This window comes from Aythya ferina (genome assembly GCF_964211825.1).
Source record: "Aythya ferina genome assembly, chromosome: 1".
Classification (NCBI taxonomy): domain Eukaryota; kingdom Metazoa; phylum Chordata; class Aves; order Anseriformes; family Anatidae; genus Aythya; species Aythya ferina.
Genome location: NC_140296.1, coordinates 165,397,263 through 165,421,749, shown reverse-complemented (window position 1 = coordinate 165,421,749; position 24,487 = coordinate 165,397,263). Strand labels below are relative to the sequence as shown.

Genomic DNA, 24,487 nt, shown 5'->3' with positions numbered 1-24,487 from the left:
ACAACAGATTATTTTCCTATCCCTGTATGATCAGCAAGTTCTTTTGTTTTCATTTTAAACAGATGTGTACAGGTTGAGGCTCATAACCAACAAATGGTTATAATGCCATAGCTGAACACTGAGCTTTGCAATTAAATAAATAAATAAATAAATAAATAAATAAATAAGGAAAAAAAAGAAAAAAGAGGTGAAATAAGAAAAAATAAACAAAAAGAATTAACACATTGAAGCATGCAATTAGACATTATGAATATGGTAATCGTCAAAGAAATTAAGATCTAAAAGAGATTTTTTATTTATTATATCAATAAGATGTCAATACAAAGTAGAACTTGGTTTCTCTCACATTTTTGCTCTCTTAAAACTGTTGTGTGTTTTTTTTTTCTGTATGAATGTTAAATGTATGGCCATTAATGTACATGCAGCCTTTCTGATGTCCCAACTGGACAGTCAGCTCAATCAAGTAAATCTACAGGAAAGCGAAGTATGTGACAATGTGTACTAGGGTGTTTAACTGTTAGACATCTAACCACAGCGGCAGTACCTGTGTTGAAAAATAGCATTCCTGTAACAATCCAGTAACCAGTGAGTGTTCGATGCAGTCCAAGTTCAATTACTAGTAGATTATTTCTGGAAAGTGTAAGTAAAATTTGCTCAAGTTTGCATCCACAAACTTGAAAAACTGAATTACCCTACTTACAGGCTTTTGATGAACAGCATTTTCCCACCAACAAGCACTGAGTCAATGGTTTAAAACAAAGAGAACTGTACTGGGCAGAAGGAAGAAGCACAGAACAAAATTGGGAAAGCCAGCAATAGAAATGAATCTGCCATGCCTATTAAGTAGGATTTCTATCTCCCCAGGTTGTTTTGGCAATAGTGCTAACCTTAGTTGCCCTCTTGCAGCAGTAAGTGGCTAATGAGGCAGAGTAGTCTATCAATCACTGCCTCCATCAGAATGCTACTGCAGACTGTTGTCCAGATTTAGAGTAGATCCATCCCTCAGTCTAAAAGGGCACAATGCTCTGGGACTTTACCTGCCAGCATAGATGAGGCACACAGGAGGATGGTTTTCAGAATTCAGCCCCAGCATCTCAGTTGGCCTCAATCCAACTGAGAGCTCGGAAGATGCAGATGACTGAAGAATTTCTTTCAAAGATGTGCTGAACTTCCAGATGGAAATGGGTGATATTCATGACCCAGAGAGGGTCATACCATCATCTGGAGACTCCAGACTGCTTTGGTCATCTTGTATATGCAAGCAGAGGAAATACAGGTTGTAGATTTGATCAGAGGACCCTTTATGATGTTTATATAAATATCTTTACTCTCTACAACCTTGGACTGTATCATAGCTTTAGGTCAAGCTTCCTGTATGGTTTTAAAGACATGAGTACCTCAAAACAGGATGCTCAGCAGCCAGAACATTGAGCAAGTAGTTGCCTAATCAGCAGGGTATGCTAAAATCAGGAGTGACTCATAAATAAAGCTCTTCTGAACCATCTCTACCACTTTCTTCCATGTGAGGTGTGTGTCCTGGCAAGCACCCAAAGAGCTTTTTTTTCAAAAAAAAGCTCTTCTTTTTTCTTCTTAAAGTAGTGCTTACCCTAATATTTTATAAAGTGCTTCAGTGTAGGTCTATAAATTGTGAAAATAATTTTAGATATTTATAAGGAAATATTTTAAAGAGATGGCTTTACAAAACACCATAGGGAATGCATAATTTTTAATCTTAAATTAGGATCTATTTTTTATTTTCAGTAGAAAAATGTTACAAGTTAGGAATTAATTGTCTCATAATTGATTGATAATTTTCCCTCCTGCTGTGTGCAGAAAGCTATTGGATGACGGCATATTGTTCTCAACAGCAGGAAAAAATATCAGTCATTATGGGACAATTAGTTCCAATTTCCACTATTTCTCTTTCTATGTGCTGATAAGATTGCCTTCATATAGTAAGTACAGTAATTAACCATAAATATTTTATTTTATTTTATTTTATTTTATTTTATTTTATTTTATTTTATTTTATTTTATTTCATTTCATTTCATTTCATTTCATTTCATTTCATTTCATTTCAACTTTAAAAAAATCTGAATGCAGATGCTTCCTGCACCCCTGTACTCTTCTTTCCTGGATTGGTGATATTCTTGAAAAAGTGACTTCCACATAGCTGCAGTTAGCAGAACCTGTCACAGCCAGTCAGCTTACTTTCATAGTTTTGCCAGGTTGTTCCTCATTTCAGTGCTGCAGTCATGTGGCTGAAGAAATCTCTGAAAATCTTTTTGAAAAGTTTGTAAAAAGTATGTATTTCCCTACAAAGCTGCTATCTGTTTATAAAACTGCAAAACTGTTTATTATAAAATTCTTGGACTCAGACTCACATTGTTTGCTTTGCTGACAGTCAAGTCATAATACTTTCTTAGTCACCTCATAGCAAGCATTGTAGTATGTCATTTGTGCATACATGATAAGTATGTACCCATGATGTATATATACACACAGGTATATTTGTACAAGCACAAGTACTTTGCATTACCTGGTTGATATACGTGTGGTGAACTATTGAGGTTTTTAATACTAGATTGCTTGTATCTGAAAAATCTGAATCCTTTGTCACACAGAATTTGCAAAATTTGATCTACATAATTCAGTCACATGTGAGCATTTTTCCCATTAGTACACTTAGGTGACACATCTTAGAGCTTTAATGCCAAATACCAACTGTTTACATTTTTCTAAATGCCAGCTATGTAATTTTATCATAAGATCTCAAAAACTAGCTGAGCTCTTCCCTTCTCCCACCTACCACCAGTAACACAACCCAAATTTTATGTGCTTGCCTACAAGTATGCCTTTGGGTATAACTGCTTAACCTGCAGTAGGTTCTCAGAGATGTAATCAACTGATCTTTGAAATTTAGTTAATAATAGCATTCATGATGCACAGAAAGAATAAAATCTTGCTCATATTCTCTTAGCTTTTTATACTGGAGATATAACAGAAAAAAAAAAAAAAACAGTATTGAAGCTGAAATGTGATACTCATTAAATTCAGCATATATGACTGAATATACATAGGAAGCAGATCTTTTTTCAGAAGGAAGGTGCCATTTTTGTATAGTAACTTTTCAGAGTAGAATCACATTCAGAGTTGCCAATTATTTCACAGCCTAAGTCCAGGATTTAACTAATCTGTGAGGTAGCAGTGAATTGTACATCTCAGGTCCCCCCTGTATTTGCTTCTTTAGTGCATGTACCATCCTGCTTGTTCCTAATTAATTTCACTAATCCCACGGTTACTGACTGCAAAAATTGGGACATATAGGAAATCTCAACAGAAGAAAAATTCAAAGATACCAAAACAGGAATATTAATAGTTTTTTTCCCTGTATTATTTTACAATTTCTGTTGTTTTGTTCCTTATGACTTTTTGACATCATAGCTAGTCTCTGTGGCACTTTCCTAGTTTATAGGCTTTATTGGAGACATTGATTGGACAGTAGCCAAATATGTGAATATAAATTGATTTTATGCAATGTACATAACAAGGATTTTATTGATATAAAGGGCTTCATTATTTGTGAGATTACTCTAAAATGATTCTGGAACAGCAAGAATTCTCTGTGGACTGTATTAGAATTTCATGCTTAAATGCAGTTGAACACTAATTTTTATATGAATTCTTTTGTCTTACACTGCTGTATAAAGGAAGTCTGAAAGTAAATACCTGGGGAATAGAAATGCAGATTACAGCTTCAGGAAACAAGATGCAAGTGTGAAAGATGACAGAATGATCATGTGGGAGGAAATTGCTGTAGTTTCTTTCCCTCATTCCTATTCATAACTCTAGCTAGTATCAAGGACCTCAGTCATTTTGGAACAGCATTGCAGCAATAGAGGAAGGCAAAGGGGTTAAATTAAACATATTCTGATGCTTTGACAGCTTTGGTAACCTCGCTGCTGCTGAAACATGACAACAATGTCAACATCCAGAGAGACAGGCCTGTCTCCAGCCCCATTACCTCGAAAAATCAAAAGAAATGCTCCACTAAGAAATATCGTATACTTAGGGGAAAGTAATAGTTTCAGAACGCAGTCAGGGAAATACGCATTTATATAGTGAATCTGTGCACAGGGCTCGCTACTCTTGACTTGCCACATTACTCCTTCCTCTTGACTTTTATGTTTCTCTGTGAGCTATTCTGGCTCTTCTGGCTCTTGCATTGAGGAAAGTTTGAAGTGCAGTCAAAAAATTATGGCTTTTAGCTGGAAAAAAAAAATAGTGTTAGCTTCACTGTTCTCACTTAAATTAACAGCAGGCTTATCAACTACTTAAGGGGTGTCTGAAAATATCATTTTGCATAGTTTGGTATGCAGATCACTGCATACAGAGACTAGCTGTTCATAGTTCGTGTATCAGCAGACAGGTTTTTTCTGAAAAGAGAAGCCAAGGTTTCCCTTACAGAGACTCTGCAACATGAGATATTTCAGAGCCCTGTTTGTTGAATAGCTCCACCTTATTTGGTAAGGGTGATCAGGAAACTAAAAGAGAAACATACATATTTTACCATGTACTGAGGAATTTGTCTTACTCCAATTTTCACCAAAATAAATCAGATGGCTATAAAAAAAATCAGATGGCTTGCCGTACACTGGGCAGATCATTTTCAGTGACATTGGCTTTGAAACATGCTTAGAGGTGAAATCATACTTATCATTTCAATTAAATAAAATGTATTTATTTTATCATTACAGAAAACCGTGAACTATTCTGAGCTTATTCTACATATATTTTATGTTTATTAAACATAAAATTAATTTTAAAAGTTAAGCAGGTTAAGAAAAGTACACAGAGATATGGATATTATTTGAATATAACCCATACTTAGATAACAGGCTTTCAGTATGAATATGAGGTTGAAAATCTTACAAGATTTCATTTTCTCCTGACTTTTCAGATGCTTCACATGCATGCTTTGCCTCAATACTAGAGGAGGTCTAAGGATGACATTCATATCTAAATACACAAACTTTCCATACAGTTACACTGCCAGAAGCACCTCAAATAATAACTAAATAGATGTCTGAGAAGAGGAGCAAAACATGTTTGAGCCTACAAATAGAAAAGAAAAAAAATAAATAAAAAAAGATGAGCTTGGAGTTAGCCATCGCATTACTTGCTTTCAGCTGTTTTTCTAAATTGTTTTTTCCTATTTTAAGCAAATTCTGGAGACTGATACTGAGCTCATGCCTAATAATGGGAAGATTTGTTGCCTGTTCTGGGACTGTGCTGTAGATATCTTAGTCTCCTAGTTGGTTCCCAGAACTAACAGTTTTGACTAGCTGTCAAAAATTATTTCTGCCAAGCTCTCCTACTGTCTGCTACCTCGGAGTTGCAACACTTTTGTCTGATTTGGTACGTGACTCCTTTGCCACCCCCACACTTGCTTAAAACTTGGACAGAGGTCTCGCCCTTCCACATATGTGAGGTCTTCATCACATCTAACTAACCATTCCTATATCACAACATGATGTTCTGCCATCTACTGCAGAATCAGTGATGCTCCTTTGACAGGACACTACTGGCACAGACATTTCTAAAATGAAGCAATAAAGTAGCCATGGACTTCTAGGGACAGATTTAGGTGCCTTATCTTGATTGTTCACCTAAGCCAAAAAATGTGTTGATGCGTAGCTGTAAACACCGTTTTAAAGATCTAATGTAAAATTGGGGTCTAGAAAGTTTCAGCTGAATCGATGTTTTCCATATGACAGCAGGAGAAATATTTGTTCTCCACTAAAAGAGGTGCAGAAAAGTGAGTCTTTGAGGGTTTGCTGGGGCATTTATTGTGCATCTGTAGCAGCACAGATAGGACATCTGAATTCTCCCACCCAAATTCTTCATCAAACCTTTTCTTCCCATGAAATGTTGGCCCTTTGTGTATCTTCACTAAAGCAGTATTAAATATGGATTGCATTGTAAGCCTCTGTGGTAGTGGTGAAAAGGCTGTTTTGATATGACATCTTTACTGTGACCTTCCATTCTTCTGAAAATGTAGTTACAGACCCATCTTTACAAAAAGCCAAGAAAGTCTCTTTTTTGAGCTTGTCTTTTAAAATAAATGTCCATTACTGAAGCTAGAAAGATAGCATATTTCATTAATAGGAAGATGAATGAGTATAAAATGTATTATTAACATCCCAGAATACTTCAATCTAGGAAGAGATCGTTTATTGTAGATAGCTTTAGACATTCTGGTAATGTTCCCAACTTCTTAGTGATGAATTAATTTCATTAAAAACAGTCTAATGGAATAAGGTAAATTTTCAGTGTGGTGTGAAACCTCTCTCTGGTAACACTGACTGTACCCTGGACAAAGCAGCACTGAAAGCTGATAGTTTTTTCTCTCTCAGTGCATGGTAACTGTAAACAGAAATGCCAGAGAAACAGAAGTGATGTTTATGTGTGATTTTTTTCTTTCTTGGATAAGTGTTGTGATTACATCCCAAGCTGAATATAACTGCTGAGCTGAACATGTTTGGGATGCTGAAAAGATAAAGCTGTACAGGAAATACTATTTAGCAATCTAGATGCCAATTTACAACTTGGCATGTTTATTGGGGTTCAGTGACCAGCTCTGTCACAGTTACAGCAATAACCATTGAAGAAATGGTGACAATTATTTCTGAAAACTTATAAAGTTCCTCAGAGTAACACTATATTTTTACATGTTCAATAACCGCATTTAAATATTTAGTATGGCAGAAAAATCTGAGAAGTAGCAATGTAAAATGACACTCTCCAACTAATCTCTAATTGTGGGAGAATGATTTGGTCAGCATGGCATGTCTGATCTGTTCACCATCTCACTCCACCCAGTTTGTATTCAGCAGGTAAGGGAAGAAGTTAGCAAAATTGTATTGACTGAAATCCATGCAGAAGGAATACACCAATTTTCTGTGCTTGGGATTAAGTATTCACTAAATCCTTCAGCAGATGCTATGGTATACCTGCTGTAACTTAACCAAATAGAACCCATGCAAAATCTCTGTGACGTTATTTGAGCTCCCTTCCTCCCTCCCTCCTTCCCTCCTTCCCTCCTTCCCTTCCTCCCTCCTTCCCTCCTTCCCTCCTTCCCTTCCTCCCTCCCTCCCTCCCTCCCTTCCTTCCTTCTTCCCTTCCCTTCCCTTCCCTTCCCTTCCCTTCCCTTCCCTTCCCTTCCCTTCCCTTCCCTTCCCTTCCCTTCCCTTCCCTTCCCTTCCCTTCCCTTCCCTTCCCTTCCCTTCCCTTCCCTTCCCTTCCCTTCCCTTCCCTTCCCTTCCCTTCCCTTCCCTTCCCTTCCCTTCCCTTCCTTTTTTCTTTCTTTCTATTCTAGCATGAATCTCCCCATTGCCAGAACATGATACACTGATCTGAGTGCTGTCCTCATTCCAAATCCTGATGATCCTCTTTTCATAGGAATCACTGTGAACATTCCACATTTCTCTCACTAATGCTGTCACATTATTCAGTTTATTTTTCAAGAATAATTTAAAATAAGTTAAAATGTATTTAATGGGATTAGCCCACCTCTCACTCTAGATATGCTTGAATGTTTGCAAAGAGAGGCTGTTGCCCCTGGAACACATTTTTTCAGAGGCTACTCCATGCTCTATAATCAGCCATGTCTAAAGTCTGACTCCTCTTCTTTACTGCGCTCTCAGAGGTGTGTTCCAACAGGACTCTCACCACCAGTATCCATACACAAGCAGTCAGCCAATACTTCGTACCTCCGTGAGGAAATATATTCCTTCTTGTGAATCTCTGGGGTGCATTTGTATATTATTCAGATTCTTCCTTTTCAGAGGAAATTATGTAGAAATTTTGTAGATGTTTGAGCTGATACTTGTTTTTGTCAATTTTTTTCTTGCATAGGGAATAGTAAGGTTCTAAATCCCCACCATCCTCAAGGGTTCAAATCATCATCTCTGCATTTTCAGTCAACACTTCCTACTTCTGGATATAAACGACAAGCATTACTTCCAAGCATTCCATGTTGTTGTTTTTTCAGGGTTTTTGTTTGTTTGTTTATTTGTTTGTCTTACATCTGTTTAGTAAGGATTTTAGTCAGAATGGACAGTGTATGACAAAGAATAAGCATGCTCAAGCAATATAGTCCTTATAGAAGCATGTAAATGAAATAACAATTTTATTTATGACTACAAATGTACTCCTAGTTATGACTGCATGTTGCACATGCAACATACAGCATTTCATGCCTAGCAGTATCACCACTGTAGTGAGCACTGCACTGGAAATCATAATTGAATTCTATGACATTTAATTTTTTAACCTATAAAAAATTTTTGCTTTCAACTGCCATTTCAAAAATGGCAGGTAATCTGCTAGTCTTTTGTAGATCTTTACCTTTAGCAATGCACTGCAGCATTAAAGTAACCCCTTTTTTTGTAAAAGGCCAATTTAAATCTAATTATCCAGTACTCTGCTGTCTCTAATAATATGGCAGTGTTTATACCATTATTGTGGGAAGCTGCTGCAGTGTTACAATAATAGAAGCCATCAGATGTTATCTCTTTAAGGGAGTGGGCATGTGCTCTTCAGAAAATTCTTTACTGCAGACAGCTTCTTCTGAGACAAGATGCTTTTTCAGCCCCTTCACACCTATTTAAAATATCAGGACAGTGTCATTGGCGTGTAAAGGTCGAAGGCTCTGTAGCAAGTCTCAAAGCATTTGTGCATGCCTCATTAGATGTAGTGACCTCTAACTGCACTAGGACTCTACTGAGGCTTGTTCCTGGAGATTAGAGAAATACTCTATTTTGTTATTTTTCCTTGTTTTGGATAAAGGAAAGTGTAACACTAAAAAAATTTTTTCTCCTAATATATTTTCAAAATATAGCTCCAAAACTGGAAGCAAATAAATTACATTTGCCTTAATTTTTAATTAGCTGAAAGTCATCACTGCAAATTGTGTCTTCCATTACAAAATAAAATAGTCAACTGCCAGGCCTGAAATAATTAAGCAATATATTATAATTAAGCAATTTAATTTTGATTTAATTATGATATATCATACAACTTTTCTTCTGATTTAACTGACATTCATTGACAAAATGCTATAATATAAAACAACATTGATGTTTACAGCTGATGGCTCTGCATGTTTTGCTTCATAGTATTTGGCATTCATCAGAGCATATGGAAAAAGTCTCCCAGTCTGAGAGAGCTGGCACATTATTCCATACTACACAAATTATGCACTACATGTTTTTCCCGATTGTTATTGTGGGAGGCAAGTGGGGAAATCTTTGCAGACATCAGACTTGAGCCAAAGTTCATGGCTATTAACTGAAATGTTTCCAACAGCTTTGGTCTGCTTTAGGTAGTGAAATGCTCCTGTGTTGTTACAGGCAAATAGATAAGACTGCTTGCATATGAAATATTTATGTAGCTACATTACACACATATTCTATGTCAACGTCAACACGATTTTATATTAGGCTAGAGACTGTGAGGGCAAAAGCAGGAGCAATGGGCGGGCAGGGAATACTGCTTCATTCAGTGCTGCGTCGATAAAATGGCTGCAAAATATCCATCACATTGCTTCTTCAGAATAAGGCCAATCCCCTATTTAGTTAAAATCTTTTTCATCAAATGACGGTATTAAAGGATGACTTCTGTTCCAGAATACACTTAAACACAAACCCCTGCTTAATGATGGGAATGGTCAGGGTGATTTCCAAAGGTTTGTTCTTCCTGCAGTGAGGCATGTGGTAGGAGATCTTCCTTACTGTGGGCTTACAAAAGAAAAGTTGAAGGACAAAAAGCCAATCCTCATTTGGATTTAGTGATTTGAGTACTTTTCAGCAACATCCATTGCTGCAGTCAGATTGCATGCAGTCAGATGCTCATGCTCCTTTAATTTTGATGTGTTGCCTTTTTTCATCTGATGTTTAAAATTCTCAGCACAAGGTCAAAGGCCAAGTTTCTTTTGGGACTGAGAGCAATTGTATGCTCAGAGCAATAATGAATGTTTGTTATCTTTCAAGCCCTTTCTCCCTTTGGTTTTCTGAAGGAAAACAGAGTGTGATTATTCAGATTAGTGATATTTAGGATGCAGGAGAAAATCAGAACATTGTGTTCAGAATCAATGTAAACATTTCAGCCAACCTTCTGGTGATACTGAAATTGCATTGTACGTCTCATCTCACCTTCACCCCACGGGCCCCAAATTCTTCGCTTTGTACCATAAGCTCAAGCAGAGGTTTTACAGAATGCCCATTAAACATTAAATGAAAAATATGCCAATGTAGGATTATGTTTGTGACAGTCTTTCAGATTCTTCAATATGGCTGCTACAGATGTCGTGGCTTCATGAATACACCAATGAGACATGTGAATAATTTAACAGAATATTGTCAGTAGCAAATGTCACACAAAATAACTGGAAGGAAAATTGCCTTCAATAAATGAAGATAAAAATGGATGCAAATCAATTTCTTTTTAATATACAATTTGCTTAAGTATAAAACAATAGGTTATTACTTTGGCAAGAAAGCTTGAAGTGTTTTTATTATATTCTTATCACCTCATTTATTTTATGTAGAAACTTTGGCTATTATCTGCACTTCTGTAACTCTCCTGGATAAATAATTCTGTAAATACACTGTGAAATTTGCACATAGGGAGCACTTATTACCCCCTGTACTTATACTTTCAAAATTGAAGAGCAAAAGGTAAATCTGCATGAGAATTTTACAGGAATTTTGAGGTTGCAATTTCAGCAGTTCAAGAATCAACATTATTGGAAAAGAACTCTAAGCACTAAAATGATTCTGTCTGAAATTAACCCTGCAAAAGATTTCTTTCTGGTCTAATAAATACTGTATGAAGAACACGAAGCAGTATGCTGATGCAGTCATACTTACCCAGTAAGCATGAGCACCAAGTGATATTCTGCCTATTTAGTCGTTTATTGACATGAGATCCACTTTCATGATGTAAATATTATTTTTCATTTTTTTTCCCAACAGCAGCTTCCACAGGGGTTAAAATGGTGAGTGAAAGTCATCATGAGGCCCTGGCAGCACCGCCAGCTACCACAGTAGCAGCAGCTCCACCAAGTAATGTCACTGAACCAGCCAGTCCCGGAGGAGGGGGAGGAAAAGAAGATGCATTTTCTAAATTAAAAGAGAAGTTCATGAATGAACTGAACAAAATTCCGTGTAAGTAAAACTTGATTGATTAAATGCTTTTGCTGGCAGATTAGATTTAACTTGAAATTTTCATCTTTGTCATCTATTTAGAGTGCAGACTAAATGTTTTCAAACTAGAAAAATCAGAAGATAAGCTCCTCAGAATTAATTGTAGTAGAAAAGATAAGAACAAACTCATATGTGATTTGAGCCTATTCTTGATATGTCATTGTAACTTTTCCAACAAATTATTGCTGAAACTTCAGAGATGGACTTCACAGTGGCCACGGGATTGAAGTATCTTCTAACAGTAATGCTTCTGGTTTTTCATGTGTATTATAAACAGTGTGGCCACAGTACCTTAAAGCAGAATTTGGCTTCAAACCATAAATATTGAGAAATAAAGTAACTGTGTATCTTTGGGGACTGGGAAATGTAGAAACAGAAGAATAATGACTTTTTAACGAGGAAATATCTCTAATACATCATTAATGTATGAAAGTAGGCATTCTTTTCCCTCTCAGTAATTTTGTTAGATCTGTCATCAAACTATGTTTGCATGAGTTCTTGGACCTATGCAGGATACTTTTAAAGTACCAGTGTATATTTCTGTTAGTGGCGTTATTTTGGCCTTTGTTAGAAAGTGTTGATTCAAAGTTGTGGCATCAGTTTGTACACAAAGCTTTTTGCTGTCTGCTTGAACCTGTTTGGTATATTTTCATATGCATAGACTGGCATTAAACACTCAACTAATTCAGTATTTTCAGTGTCATTTTATATAAGAAAGAAAAAATCCTCTTTTTTTTTTTTTTTTTTTTTTTTTTTTTTTTTTGTTGTTGTTGTTATTAAAAATTTAAAAAACACCTAAAGATACAAGCAGATAATTTTGGCATTTTGTAGAAATGATTGTGGACACCGTGTATTTCAATAGCAGGCACTATAGAGACATTCAATCTGTAATGATTTTACTTCAAAAGAATAACTAAATATAAAATATTTTCAAGAACCTATTTTAACATATATGATAGTTTTCATTTTAGAACATTATCATTTGTTAAAAGAAATCCTGTTTGACTGATAAAGACAGATAACAAATCAGAATATTAATTGATGTTTTTATCTCTGAAATGTATCTTGGCAATCTGGCAGATGCAGTTTTTGCAAAATTGATAGCAAACAGCTTTGCTCTGTCACTTGAAATTCTCACTTGCAAGAGTAGAGGTGTTACAGTGGTAAGAAGTCCGTCTGTCATTAGTTTGATAATCTGCACAGTCCAGTGGAGACCATACTGAAATGAAATTGCCTGCTTATATCATGGGAAAAACAAAACTGCCAGAAGTAAAAAAAAAAAAAAAAGAGGGAAAAATAAAAGACAAGATATTGAGGGAAAAATGGTGTACATTCAAAATATTTTCTCTTTTAATCTATAGCTCATCATGCTATATCAATGAAGTGGATGACTTTTTTTTTTTTTTTTTTGTAGATATTACTTTATTTTTAAGCTTTTGGTTTCAGAATAGCAAAATTGTGGATTGTTTCCACTGTGTTAGCAACTACAGTTGATAAATCTAGGAAAATACATACATAGGAACTTTGAATGCACTGCTGCATACTTTTTTAAAACAACCCTAAGGACAATTGGAATCCAAATAAAACTACTTTCCAAATAAAACTACTCCTGTTTTCATAAAAAGAAAGAAAAAAGTACCTTTATATGATGAAATTGCTTGTAAGAGAAAATATACTAGGCCATAGGACAACTCTATTTATGATGAAATACATTTTAGTAATTATAAAACAAGATGTCTTATGCTGCGAGTAAGAACAGAACATCTTACAGATCCTTTTTCCTAACTTAGAGAAGTTCTTTGAATGTCACATTAAACAAAATAGGAATCTGCTTCTTTAGAGAATTGTGGAAAGCCTTGGTAATCCTGCCCTGGCTCAAAGAATTAATCTAAAACACTGCCTTTTTTGACTAGTTTGATTGTTGACCTGCTTGATCCATTTTCATCTTTATTATTTGTTTTAGCTTCTCCTTCTACCTGTAATAGTCTCCTTTTTGCTTGGCCGAATAGTCTCTTAAAGTTTCCATCAGATCCCTGTCTTGAAAGGCAAGAACAAAATCTTTAAAAATTAGGACTATCAGTGTGTCTTCTTATTACGTCTTGTGTTTTATGCCTCAATTTTTTCCATTCAGTAATAATAATGCATCTGCCGTTACCCAACAAACATTTATTTGCACTAATGTCTTTCCTTCCAGTTTTAAGATAAAAGCTACTTTTAATTCTTCAAAGACAAAAAAAAAAAAAATCTTGATATATTTTTTGTTTAGAACATGTAGCTACTTTATGGGAACAAATATGGTCAAGGCTGTCTGCGCTATGTTTTAAAACTTTTTTAAAAACTTACACTACCTTTACAAAGTTCATCTTAAATTATGACTGTATGAAGTGTATATTGTTGCCTTCATTTTAGACATCCCAGCCCTTATCTAAGATCATGCAGGAATTCTGTAGTAGAAAACTGAACCTGGGTGATCACAAATGCCATGCCAGTCCCATGTTTACCTTCTAGAGGTTGGAGATATGATTGGATCTTCTCAGCATCTCCATCAAATAAATGCTGGGACTTTTTAACATAACATCCTTCTTCTTTATACATATATATATATTAATTTTGATGTTTCAAGAAGAAAGTTAAATGTACATTGTACTGCAAAGGGGCAAAGAGCTTGGGTGTGTTGTTTTTTTAATATTTAAATAAGAAATAGTGCTACTGAAATGTTGGCACATTTTGTATCCAAGTAACTTTTGCTTCTCCTTTGAGAACAACAAATCCTACATGAATGGACTTTAGTTGGCAGGTCTAAATGTGCTTCTTGCCAATAAACAGCTGTCCTTTATAAACTAACACAAATAGACCACAAAATAAGTTTAAGTAGACTGTCTCCAAAACATCATGAGGTAAGGCCAGGCCAGACCAGGCCACGCCGGCCTCATTTCCCTGTCAGAAGATGAAAGCAATTCCTTACTATTTGTTTGTTTTTTGTCAGTAAGCAGTTGTCAGTAAGGTGTTGTTAGCCCCTAACGAAGTTCAGGATTTCATTTTGGGAAGAAAAATTTACAAACCTTTACTAGTACAGCTGGTTACAATTTATTTATTTATGTATTTGTGAATCTCTCTTACAACATAGCAGAAAGTAAATTTGTTCCAACAAAATCATTTTGACAGGGTCTTTCTAGGAATTTCTTGTCATGTGAGAGAGAAAAAGAAAAAAAAAAAAGGAGAAAAATGGTGTAGAAGTCTCTTTGGGATAGCACAGATACTTGAGCCTAAAAACTGTTGTGGCATGTGGCCTGTGGACTAGTATGTTCTCTGGTAGATTCAGACTGGACAACCTGACCCTGAATCTTAGACATAGCAGAGAAATGACGTGGTCAACAAATTCTCAGATCTTTGCTGGCAGGAGACTAGCATGGACCAACATATTTTTTATCTCATGTATTTTCACATTAAAACTTCCAAAGGTCTCTTCATCCTGTCCAGGTTTCGGCTAGGACAGACATATCACCATGTGACAAGGAAGGCTTTGAAAGTTTGCTGGTTACTGGGAGAGTATTTTTCTTGCCAGTGCTTTATTGTCTGTGTACAAGAGAGAAATAATTAAATGTTTTAATTGCTTCTGCCTAAGAAGACTGCAAATGGAAAATAAGCCATCATGATTTAATGGAAGTATAATAAGAAATAATGTTGCCATATTGTGAAAAAGCTCACCTGCAATCAACTTAAAGTGATAAAAAGCCCAGCCATAGTAGGGGCTAATTTATAAATATTCTCCTCTTTCTGTCTTTACATCAAAATTCTGTAACATCAAGTCATACCCCCCCCCCAAAAAAAAAAAAAATCAAATAATGGTGATGACAAAGGTAAAGGTACAGCAAAGTATACCCAGCTGAATAAATAGTTGTTCCATTCATATGCCTTATATCAGAACAGACATATTTTAAAAATAGTATGTTTTGTAGAACACACAAAAGTCACAATTTAAATAGGCTAGATATACTTAACTAACTAAAAATATGAGGATCGCCAATAAGATTTCACTCCACAAAACTCCAGGATAGGGTCTGTGCAATTTAAATGACACAGATGTTTCCTCCTGTAATACGTTCACCAGAGAAGTCTTACATTTATCAAATGCAAATGCATTAAAAAAAAAAAAAAAAAAAGAGTAAATAAAAGTTCCAAGAAGAACAGAGGGACAATTTGTATTAGTATACATTTATTACAAAAGCAGTGATGCAACATGTAAACCCAGTTGAAATTTTGATTGATACAAGCTTTTTGTTGATTTGTATCTCTTTAAAGAACATACTCCACATTTTGTGGCAGGAGATTGTAGTCTTCCAAAAACACACAAATCATACAAAATGGTGATTTCCTACCATATATTTCACTCTGAATAATGCGAGTGAGCGAGTGGAATCATTTTATTACAATGAGTCATACAATTAAAGTGCAAGAATCCTGTAAGGTTACTGAGGCATAACTGTGAAGAATTTTGTTCTCCGTTATGTAAATCCTTGCATTTTGGTTGAGAGTGGCTGATTTGCATAATCACAGTACAGTTGTTTTTCAACTGCACTGTGTATAAAAGTCACTCTATCTTAATTGATTCTTATATTTTCTATCCTAGTTTATCTTTAATCAGCAGGATTTTTAAGCTGTTGACCAGAAGGAGAAAAAAAGGTACCATCTCAGCTCCTACAAAAAGGAGGTAAAACAAAGAGACAAAATGGTACTTTACACTTCTGAAAACAAAACTGCATTAAAAGTCTTTATAAGCTATATTGATCATTTCCTTCCTCTCCCTCTCTGCTTTTCCATCTGGGCCGTTCTCTACTGGGTGGGAAAATACCTGCCATATACTTACAAAAAACAATTTCTAGGTTTTGCAAGACTAAATGAATGCAAGACAACAACAGCTTTTCAGTGGAGGCTTTAAATGTCAAGATACCAATAGTAACCATACAATGCTTATTAATGTTAAGTTTTATCTTTATTTTACTTAATGAGCATGTTTGTAAAATCGAAGTGAATTTAATGTGTTTCCTAAAAATACATTCTTTTATGAACAGAAGACCTTGTTCTGCTGGCAAGGTAAATAAAAGAGCAAAAACTCCACCAGTAAAATCCCACCACACATCTGACTGAATAAGTATACTCTGTCAATGCTTCTGGTATAATCCTGAATAGCGGCAATATCTGACTGCTTTCAATGCTGGATACTATCATTACCTCTTTAATAGGAAGTTACTGCTTATTGCTAATGTTCGTTGCTGTCCTACATTGTAATTGAAAAAGTTACATTTCTATACCAACCTTATTCTAAAATATTTGGCTGGCTCACAGCTCCATTTGCCCTCAAAGCCCCTAAATTTGATTTATTGTGCACAAGTGACTGATAGTGTTCCAAACCAGGAGCTCAAAGCTATGTGATGATTCAGGCTAAAAAATGATGTCCTGTTCAGGCTTGTTTCACAATCTGTTTGCAGCTGTGCAGAGAAAGGTTTGTTTACCTCTCCCTAGCTTTCTGAATAGCTCTCAAAATGAAATGGGACTGGAGGCTAGAAAAAAAACTGTAATAAAAATATAGAAATAACTCTAAGACTCAGGTCTGGGTTAATTCTAAATAACAGCTTAAGAAGCCGACATACTGACTTGTAGATATATTTGGGTAAATCAGTAAATAAAATAATTCTTGATTTATAAGTTTAGCCATTTTAATTAAAGTTACAGCCTTCAGTAGTCATTCTAGACACACCTCTATTTTATTTCCTAGTAGTCTCTGCTTTTCTGCCTTTCTTGATTGACCATCTCTTTAAATGGCAATGAAGTTTATTTCTTAATATTTCATTATTATTTTTCATCAAGATTCAGGTTGGAGATATTGCTGACTTTTGTCTATAATTCATTAGAAAATTAAAAATTTTGTGCATGAAGTATTTCTGAATCTTAATTTTTATCAACCTCATGGTTTGGTCATTTGCAGAAAATAAATTCAGACTGTTCACTTCACAGCTTCTTCTACTGGTTTCTTGAGTATAGGTGACACTGACATGAGAAAGAGAGGGCAGGTGTTTTGTTGTGTTTTTTTTCAAAGTTCATAAAAAAGAAGTAAAATGCTGCTAATAGAATGCTTTCTGATTTTAAAAGTGGATTGATAAAGAGAGGCAAATACCAAAAATCTGCCTAAAGTCAGCCATAACTATTAATTATATTTCCATAGCAGAGTTATGCTATACATTCCAATGTCAGGCATGGCCTAAGATCTTCATAGCTTAGCCAGAATAAAATAAATATAACAACAATAATAATCATATAAAAATAATAAATTAATTATTTCCTGTCTGAGTGTATGGCAAGGGACAACTGCCTGTCTGCACCTAATGACAACTATATATATGTGTGTATATATATATGTGTGTGTGTATATATAAGGAGGTAGTTGAATCACGGGTTTTTTGAAGAACCGGAGGCATGGTTTAATGGTGGACTTGGCAGTGCTAGGTTAAAGATTGGACCAAGTGATCGTAGAGGTCTTTTCCCACCTAAATGATTCTATGATTCTATGCCTATACATACATGGATTAGTGTACACATCTATATATCACTACAATAAGCAGTGATCTCAGTTTAGGAGCAGTCTGACATTTGTGTCCTGGCAAAGAGGACTTGTCAGGAGAAATTTAGAGAAGAATAAAGAGAGAAGATTCTTGATGTTCCAGCAAGTCTGAAGAACAGTGCTGGAGAAAGCAGGAAGGCATAAATTTAAGTCTTCTCGTTTCTGTTCTGTCATCAAATCATTGTCAGTTGCTCATGATAGGGAAATACATGCAGCTTTACACTGGGGAAGAAACAAGGGAAATTAGAAATAAAGATTTATTTTAGAACATGGAACAGGTACAAGACAAAACTATTACAGTGCAACAGTAGAGGGGAAAAAAAAAAAAAAAAAAAAAAAAGTATTTATAAATATAGTAATTTAAATGCAAATCTCAGATTACTTTGGTTTGTCCCTGAATCTCCCAGCCCCAGAGTTCAACGATTACATGACAACTTTGGCATTCTTCTTCTTTGAATAAAAGTTTCTAGACCACCTGCAGGTAGGGAGAAGCTTGAAAACACTGCTCACACACATTTAGAAGACACAACAAACATGAGACAAGGAAAAACAATTCCAAATTGTTATTTTATAAGTTCAGAGCATGACAATAACTTCATTAATCTTAGGGACCTAACATGTTTTGAATGCTTGAAGTCAGGGGTCCTGGAAATACAGCTTTCAAATCTAAAGTATCTAAATAGTTGCTGACAGGCCAGAATAATGGAAGTAAAAATCTAATGAGTCAGAACATGGATGAAAAACTGTGTGTAGAAAGAGCGGGATCTCATAGTCTGAGATCCTGCTAAATTATACTCTGTTGGTATCATAATGATGAATTCTATCATAAGAAAAAAAAAACAGATTCCTAGAGCTTGACCTGGGGTACCAGATCCATCCCAATCCCGGGAGGACCCTAAATCCATGTGCATCTTGAGGATTTACCTGTGTGAAAGGAAACGTTGCCTGTTAAACAGAAGTACACTGGCAGTATAACCTCAGTGTCAAACAGAATTATATATTATTAATGACATGTCTAAAGCATCATTTTTAGAAATACTGGTTGGTTTTGAGTTGTGCAATCTGAAAAAAAGGGGAAGGAGAAGCAAGTCCAGTAAAATACATTATGCTGAGAGCATTCACAAAATATAAGAAAACAACCCCCCTTTAACTTTTGCAGATAAGCTTTTGCATCCATGGGGTTGAAAATCATCTATAACAAAAACAGAGGTGAGCATCTTCCTTTGGTTTGGTTGCAGGGTTTAACAAATAGTGTTTGAGTACCCCCAATGGTCTCCTCTTGCCCATCACTTCTATCATTATTTTATATATTACAATGACTCTGGTAGGTATTTTATTGCACTATAGATATGTCAAGTTGTGCCAGTGCCTTATAAATTGAGTAGAGAATTCAATTTACAAGCAGAAAACAGAACATGGTTGCTGGCTTCCTTTCTGTACTGAGAACATATCTTAAAATTTCATTACTTTGTATTATGGGAAGTGTGTACTAAAATTATGTTTACATACATAAACACAATATTTGCTAGTCTTGTTCTAACTTACCTACAGATGAAGTGTCTACAGAAATTACCCATTATCTGTTATAATTCGGTTTGTAATCTTGCTTTGAAAATGCTCTATAAAGAGAGTTCATGGAACAATTGTTCTCAACTTAAAATTGAGAATGCATTTAAAGATTGCTTCTCAGCAATGTACTTCATAAAAGGAAAAAAAGCACTTGAGACTATGTTTAATAGATTTGCTTTAAAAATACATGGTATAAATGGGCAATGAAAATACAGGAATTACTGGTAAGATTGATATCACATCCTTACCTCTGCTACTAGTGCCTCTGCCTAGTGCCTAGGCATTGTAGCAAGTTATAAGATATCCTCATGCATTTTTATAAAAACAAGAGCAGATAATGAAGCCTCTGTTATTTCGAGGCACTGTTGTAAATTGGCACAGATTTAGAATGTCATTCTTTCTTGTTATTGTTAATAATTCTACTTAGCACTGGGTGTTTGCTGCTGACAATTATCCAAACTAAAGTCTTCACTGAGGGATTATATATACATAACACCCCCGCTTATTTTGGCTGATACATGTTGTCTAAAGTATTTAAACTTTTTTAAAGAGACAAAAATCATTTTATTGTTAAATGAGGTATTTAAGTCTTCTGTTCATCAATCCCATATCGCCAAGGTGGGTAAAATATTAAGCCACTGAAACCAGGAGGAGCTTTCAGGAATGTTTTAGATCCATAGCATCATTTCCTGCATTCTTTTAATCTTTTTATGCTTGGCTTGTGTTTCAAGTGAGATCTTGAACTGATCTAGATGAGAAAATCTCCACCACTTCCAGAGCATGCAGCCAGTTTGCACGAGCTGTGGAGGTGGCCTCAAATCTTCAGACAGCTCTTGGTATGGGTAGATTTTGCTCTGACTACACAGAAAGAGCCTGTGCTGCTGAACTTGAATAAGTGCCTCAGGAAGGCTGAGTTCCAGCTGGCAGCTGAGCAAGCCATCTGCCTACTCCTGTGCAGGTTTCTGAATCTGCCTCTAATCTTAATTATCAACTTCAGCAAGAGCTCCCTAATTTGCTCATAGGCCCTATATCATCTGGGGGCATGTTTCAGTACTGTAGCTGGCACTGTTTCCTTATTGCAGTGAAAGCCACCAAAATAAAAGATGGGATTTGTCCTTTTGGATGGGAAAGGCATTTCAGCCCACATCTCAACAGGAGCTCCAGAAATGTTCAGGGTTTCCACATTGAACTTTGAAGAGCCAGGCTCTGGGAATCATATTCACAGATCTGAGTTAAATTCTTTAGGTTCTCTTCAGAGCAAACAAGAAACAGAAGGTCCAGTTTACCCGGTATGAAAAACTGGAGGGAGATGTGCCTGAAATCATGCTGGTCTCACAGACTTCAATGTTTAGGGAGAGACCTAGGTTAGGCCTTTATAACAGGTGGATTCATAGGCTGTAAACTTACAGACCTGATTTATCTCACTTTGAGACCAATAGGTTCACTCTTTTCTGTCTGCATAATTTGATGAAGAGCAAGGAAACTCACTGGACCATAGACCTGGCTGAAGGACAGCATATGCATTTTGTTGTGAAATGTCAATGGACAAAATAAGCAAATGTCCTGAGTATTTAGGGCTCCATACTCTTGAACAAGTATCCTACATTAAGCTACAGAACTTGACCCCATGAATCCTGTGTTTCTTTTCCACTGTTGCTGCAGGAAAGGCAGATCTAAGTGAGTTTTCCAAGTTGACCCCCTTTAGTCTCAGGAAGATCAGGAACTCAGGTGTTTTAGGCTGCAGCCCAAATGATATTTCCCAGCCTATGTGGGCAGTTCCCATATTGTCAGCTTGTAGCATCCACACAAAACATTTGTTTGACATCATAGAGAAGGGGTGGCACTTCTTGACAAGGAATAGAGAAGAAATACCCTAAAGCTAGTGAACTGCCAGTAGTATTGAAAGTCATTTCCACAGAAGAAAACTTCTGTCCCGTGAGCTGTGCCAGGTCCATCCCTCATATGGCAATACTCCAGAAGGGAGGAAACCGACAGAACTAGGACAGGTATTAGATGATTTTTTTTACTGAAAACAGTTTATACAGAGGCAATATATTCTTCTCCTAGACAACAAAATGCTAAAAAGCCTTATTCCTTTCTTGAAAACATTTTATCATTCCTCCTCACCAGAATTCATTGAATTTTCTGTTTTCTTTCTGTGTTATTTCATTTATAATTTTATTAACATTTTTTCCTATCCAGAACTCACATGAAAAAATTGGCACAAGCAACATGCTTGCTAACCCAACATTCAAACTTGTTTCTTTAGGTTTTGAACCTTGCTTCCCCTCCAAGAACAGCTATTTTATCATGGTTTCTAAGACGTCAGTACCCAATTTTCAGTAAACACATGCTCTGAGCTGGATTGTAGCATTTCAGGCCTCAGTCCAGGAGTTAGCTGTTTGTTTGTAATACACCATGGGTGCAGATTTACTCGCAGCATGAGCAAGGCAAGGAGGACAGAGGAAGATAAGGCAAGCTTACTATTCATAAATTTCAGTCTAGCGTAGCATTTTAGATTACAACTCTGTGATGGTAATCGCTTCTATGAAACTCTTCCAGAATACCAATTTCCAAACTCTCTTGCCTCATGAAATATTTATTGGTGGGTTTTAAGTTGTAGGACAGTGAGGTGCCCAAGCTGACAGAAAAGTGTCAGAAAGGAAGGTGAGGGCAAGAACAGTAGGCAGAAAAAAAGCTTATTGTTATATGAACTCAGGGCGTACCATTAATGATAAAATAGCACCAAAAAAAATGTCAGAATTGACTTTACTGACTCCTATTCTACAACAACCTTGTGTTTATTTACCAGTTGTTGTGTGATACAAAAATTCACTGCTTTTTTGATGTAAATGTAGACATGCAGAAAGAGGCAGAATGGAAGAGGGAAACTTTACAAAAATCTTTCTTCTATTCAGTTAGTGCATTAACTGAAGTGTTTAAACTGTGCAACATCCTTATTTGCAACAGCTTATTTTTGTTAGGCAACTATTGACAGTTGTTTTTTCATTCTGCAAAGTACATGGGCCTGTCCAACATTGCTAGTGCTTCTCACTGTCACTCGGAATAAGAAGACTAGGTATAATTTTATAGTGATACTGACAAGAAGCACTTTCATTCTAATGAACTGAATATTTATCCCAGTATTTCCTGGGAAAAGAAGGAAAAAAAAATATATCCTCTTTAAAAAACAGAAAACCCCTAAATTGTGTCAATGTTAAGTAAAATTAGTTGTGATACCAAATCCCTGATGACGTAGCAGCACTAGCTGAAGCCTGCAGTGCAGGCAGAGTGCAAACTGATGAACAATTTTTTTCTCATTTTCAAGTCATTTTCTTGACTAACATACTCCACTCCATTAAATAACATAAAAAAACAACAGAAGTACATTCTTACTTGATATAGCCAAGCAAGTATAAGCTGAATATGTAGTCTGAGTTCAGGTAATGGAATGATACACAGCAGATTGTAGAATTTCAAAGCATTTAATCCAGGGAAGTATTTAAATGTGTACTAACCATTAAGCTCCAGAATAGTCCATTTAATTAAATTTGTTGAATGCAAATGAATGGTGGTTTGAAGGATCAAGACTATAAGTAAATTTCTCATACATGCTGCAATTTATATGTTGAACTGCTACATGAATCCATAATTTAATATAAATTAATTTTACTTTAGGTGTGTTTATTTTAAAAGTGTATAACTCTACAAATGATGTAATTTTGGAGATGTGTACTACACATGTATAGTGGTAGCAGCAAATTTATTTTCATATCTTCTTAAATATCAGTGTAGTTTGTTTTTCTCCCATTTCAGTAAGCTGCTTGCTGAGATTTGTACTCTCTTTTGTTACATGGTTTATTATCACGACACACATTCTCATGATTGTTGTCAAAAAAAAAAGACAGCATTTAGGAAAAGTCGTTTTGTTTAAATGATCAGTAGAGTGTTACTTTGAGATCACTGGTGGGAGGGACACTGAAATTTTGCAATGGAAGCCATTGGAGGAATGTAATTGCCTCACTTGGGATTTGGGCCAACCCTGCAAACATCCAATTTCCACAGAAGTGATTGAGGTTCTTTCCATTTATTTTAATGAGAGTTGGATGGGGCCATAAGGCATTACAATCCTTTTGGGAAAATCCCAGGGGATCTTTCATCTCCACAAAAGCTCAGGACATTGGTTTTATGCTTCCTCCAAAGCACAGCAGCTTTTGCATCAATGTGTCTCCACTGCTGTTCTTCAACATTACTGACTCAGGGGGAAGCAGGCCACCATGGTGCTGCTTTCTGTGCCTGAGAGGGATCCAGGATGCTTGCAAATGATGTTGTTTAGCGTTCTTCTGGGTTTAGGTCATCCATGTACTTCAGTGAGTTGCTCAGCTGTTTGGTGGGCGTATGGGAGTGTCTGTGGCAATAAGCAGGCAGCAGATGCAATGCCTCACTGATTCTTCCCTCCTCTCAGCAATGGTGCTAAGAAACATCTGAAAGTCAGCATCAGATTACCACAATATTCAATACTCCTTGAAGTGGTTGAACCCCAGCAGCTGATTCCTTGAAGACCAAAGTATAAGACTGCCATCAATGCTATGGATAGCTCTGTGTTTGGGCAGGCTGCTTTAATCTTTTCCTCTTGTATCAGGGGTGACTGTAAATTAAAAAAAAAAAAAAAAAAAAAAAAAAGTTCTGGGAGCATTTAGCAAGTGTTACAGTGCCACTGTTTCAAAGCTGGTTTTTGTTGTTGTTGTTTTGTTTTGTTTGTTTATTTTAAGTAAAGGCAAGCTATAATATACTTACCTCAACATAGGACTGAAATAAAAGAAGTCTGTATTTACAGTTATTGGGGAGTGTACTTACCATTCAGTTCCCAAACCTAATATGCCCATCACTCAAACTGTGAGAGTGTTGAATTACAGCAGTCTGTTACTCACTCAGCATCAATGGTTGGGAATCATTAGGAGACTGAAGCGTCAGTGAGGATGCTTGATGTAATAAAACAATGCTGATATTGTCTGCTTTCCCACAATATTT

At 35.9% G+C, this 24,487-nt stretch overlaps 1 protein-coding gene across 6 annotated transcripts in view; it reads left to right on the top strand.

Annotated features, from left to right (window-relative positions):
* The window catches only part of SYT1 (synaptotagmin 1), a 360,501-nt gene that overhangs the window by 218,908 nt on the left and 117,106 nt on the right, over positions 1-24,487 (top strand). For 4 of the 6 annotated variants that reach the window (XM_084528067.1, XM_084528062.1, XM_084528064.1 and 1 more), the window contains one exon: positions 11,038-11,229. In XM_084528067.1, the coding sequence (XP_084384193.1) occupies positions 11,058-11,229 (172 nt within the window). In that variant the 5' untranslated portion in view covers positions 11,038-11,057. The remainder of the gene's footprint in view (positions 1-11,037; positions 11,230-24,487) is intronic. The other 2 variants (XM_084528065.1, XM_084528066.1) reach the window with 1 other exon arrangement.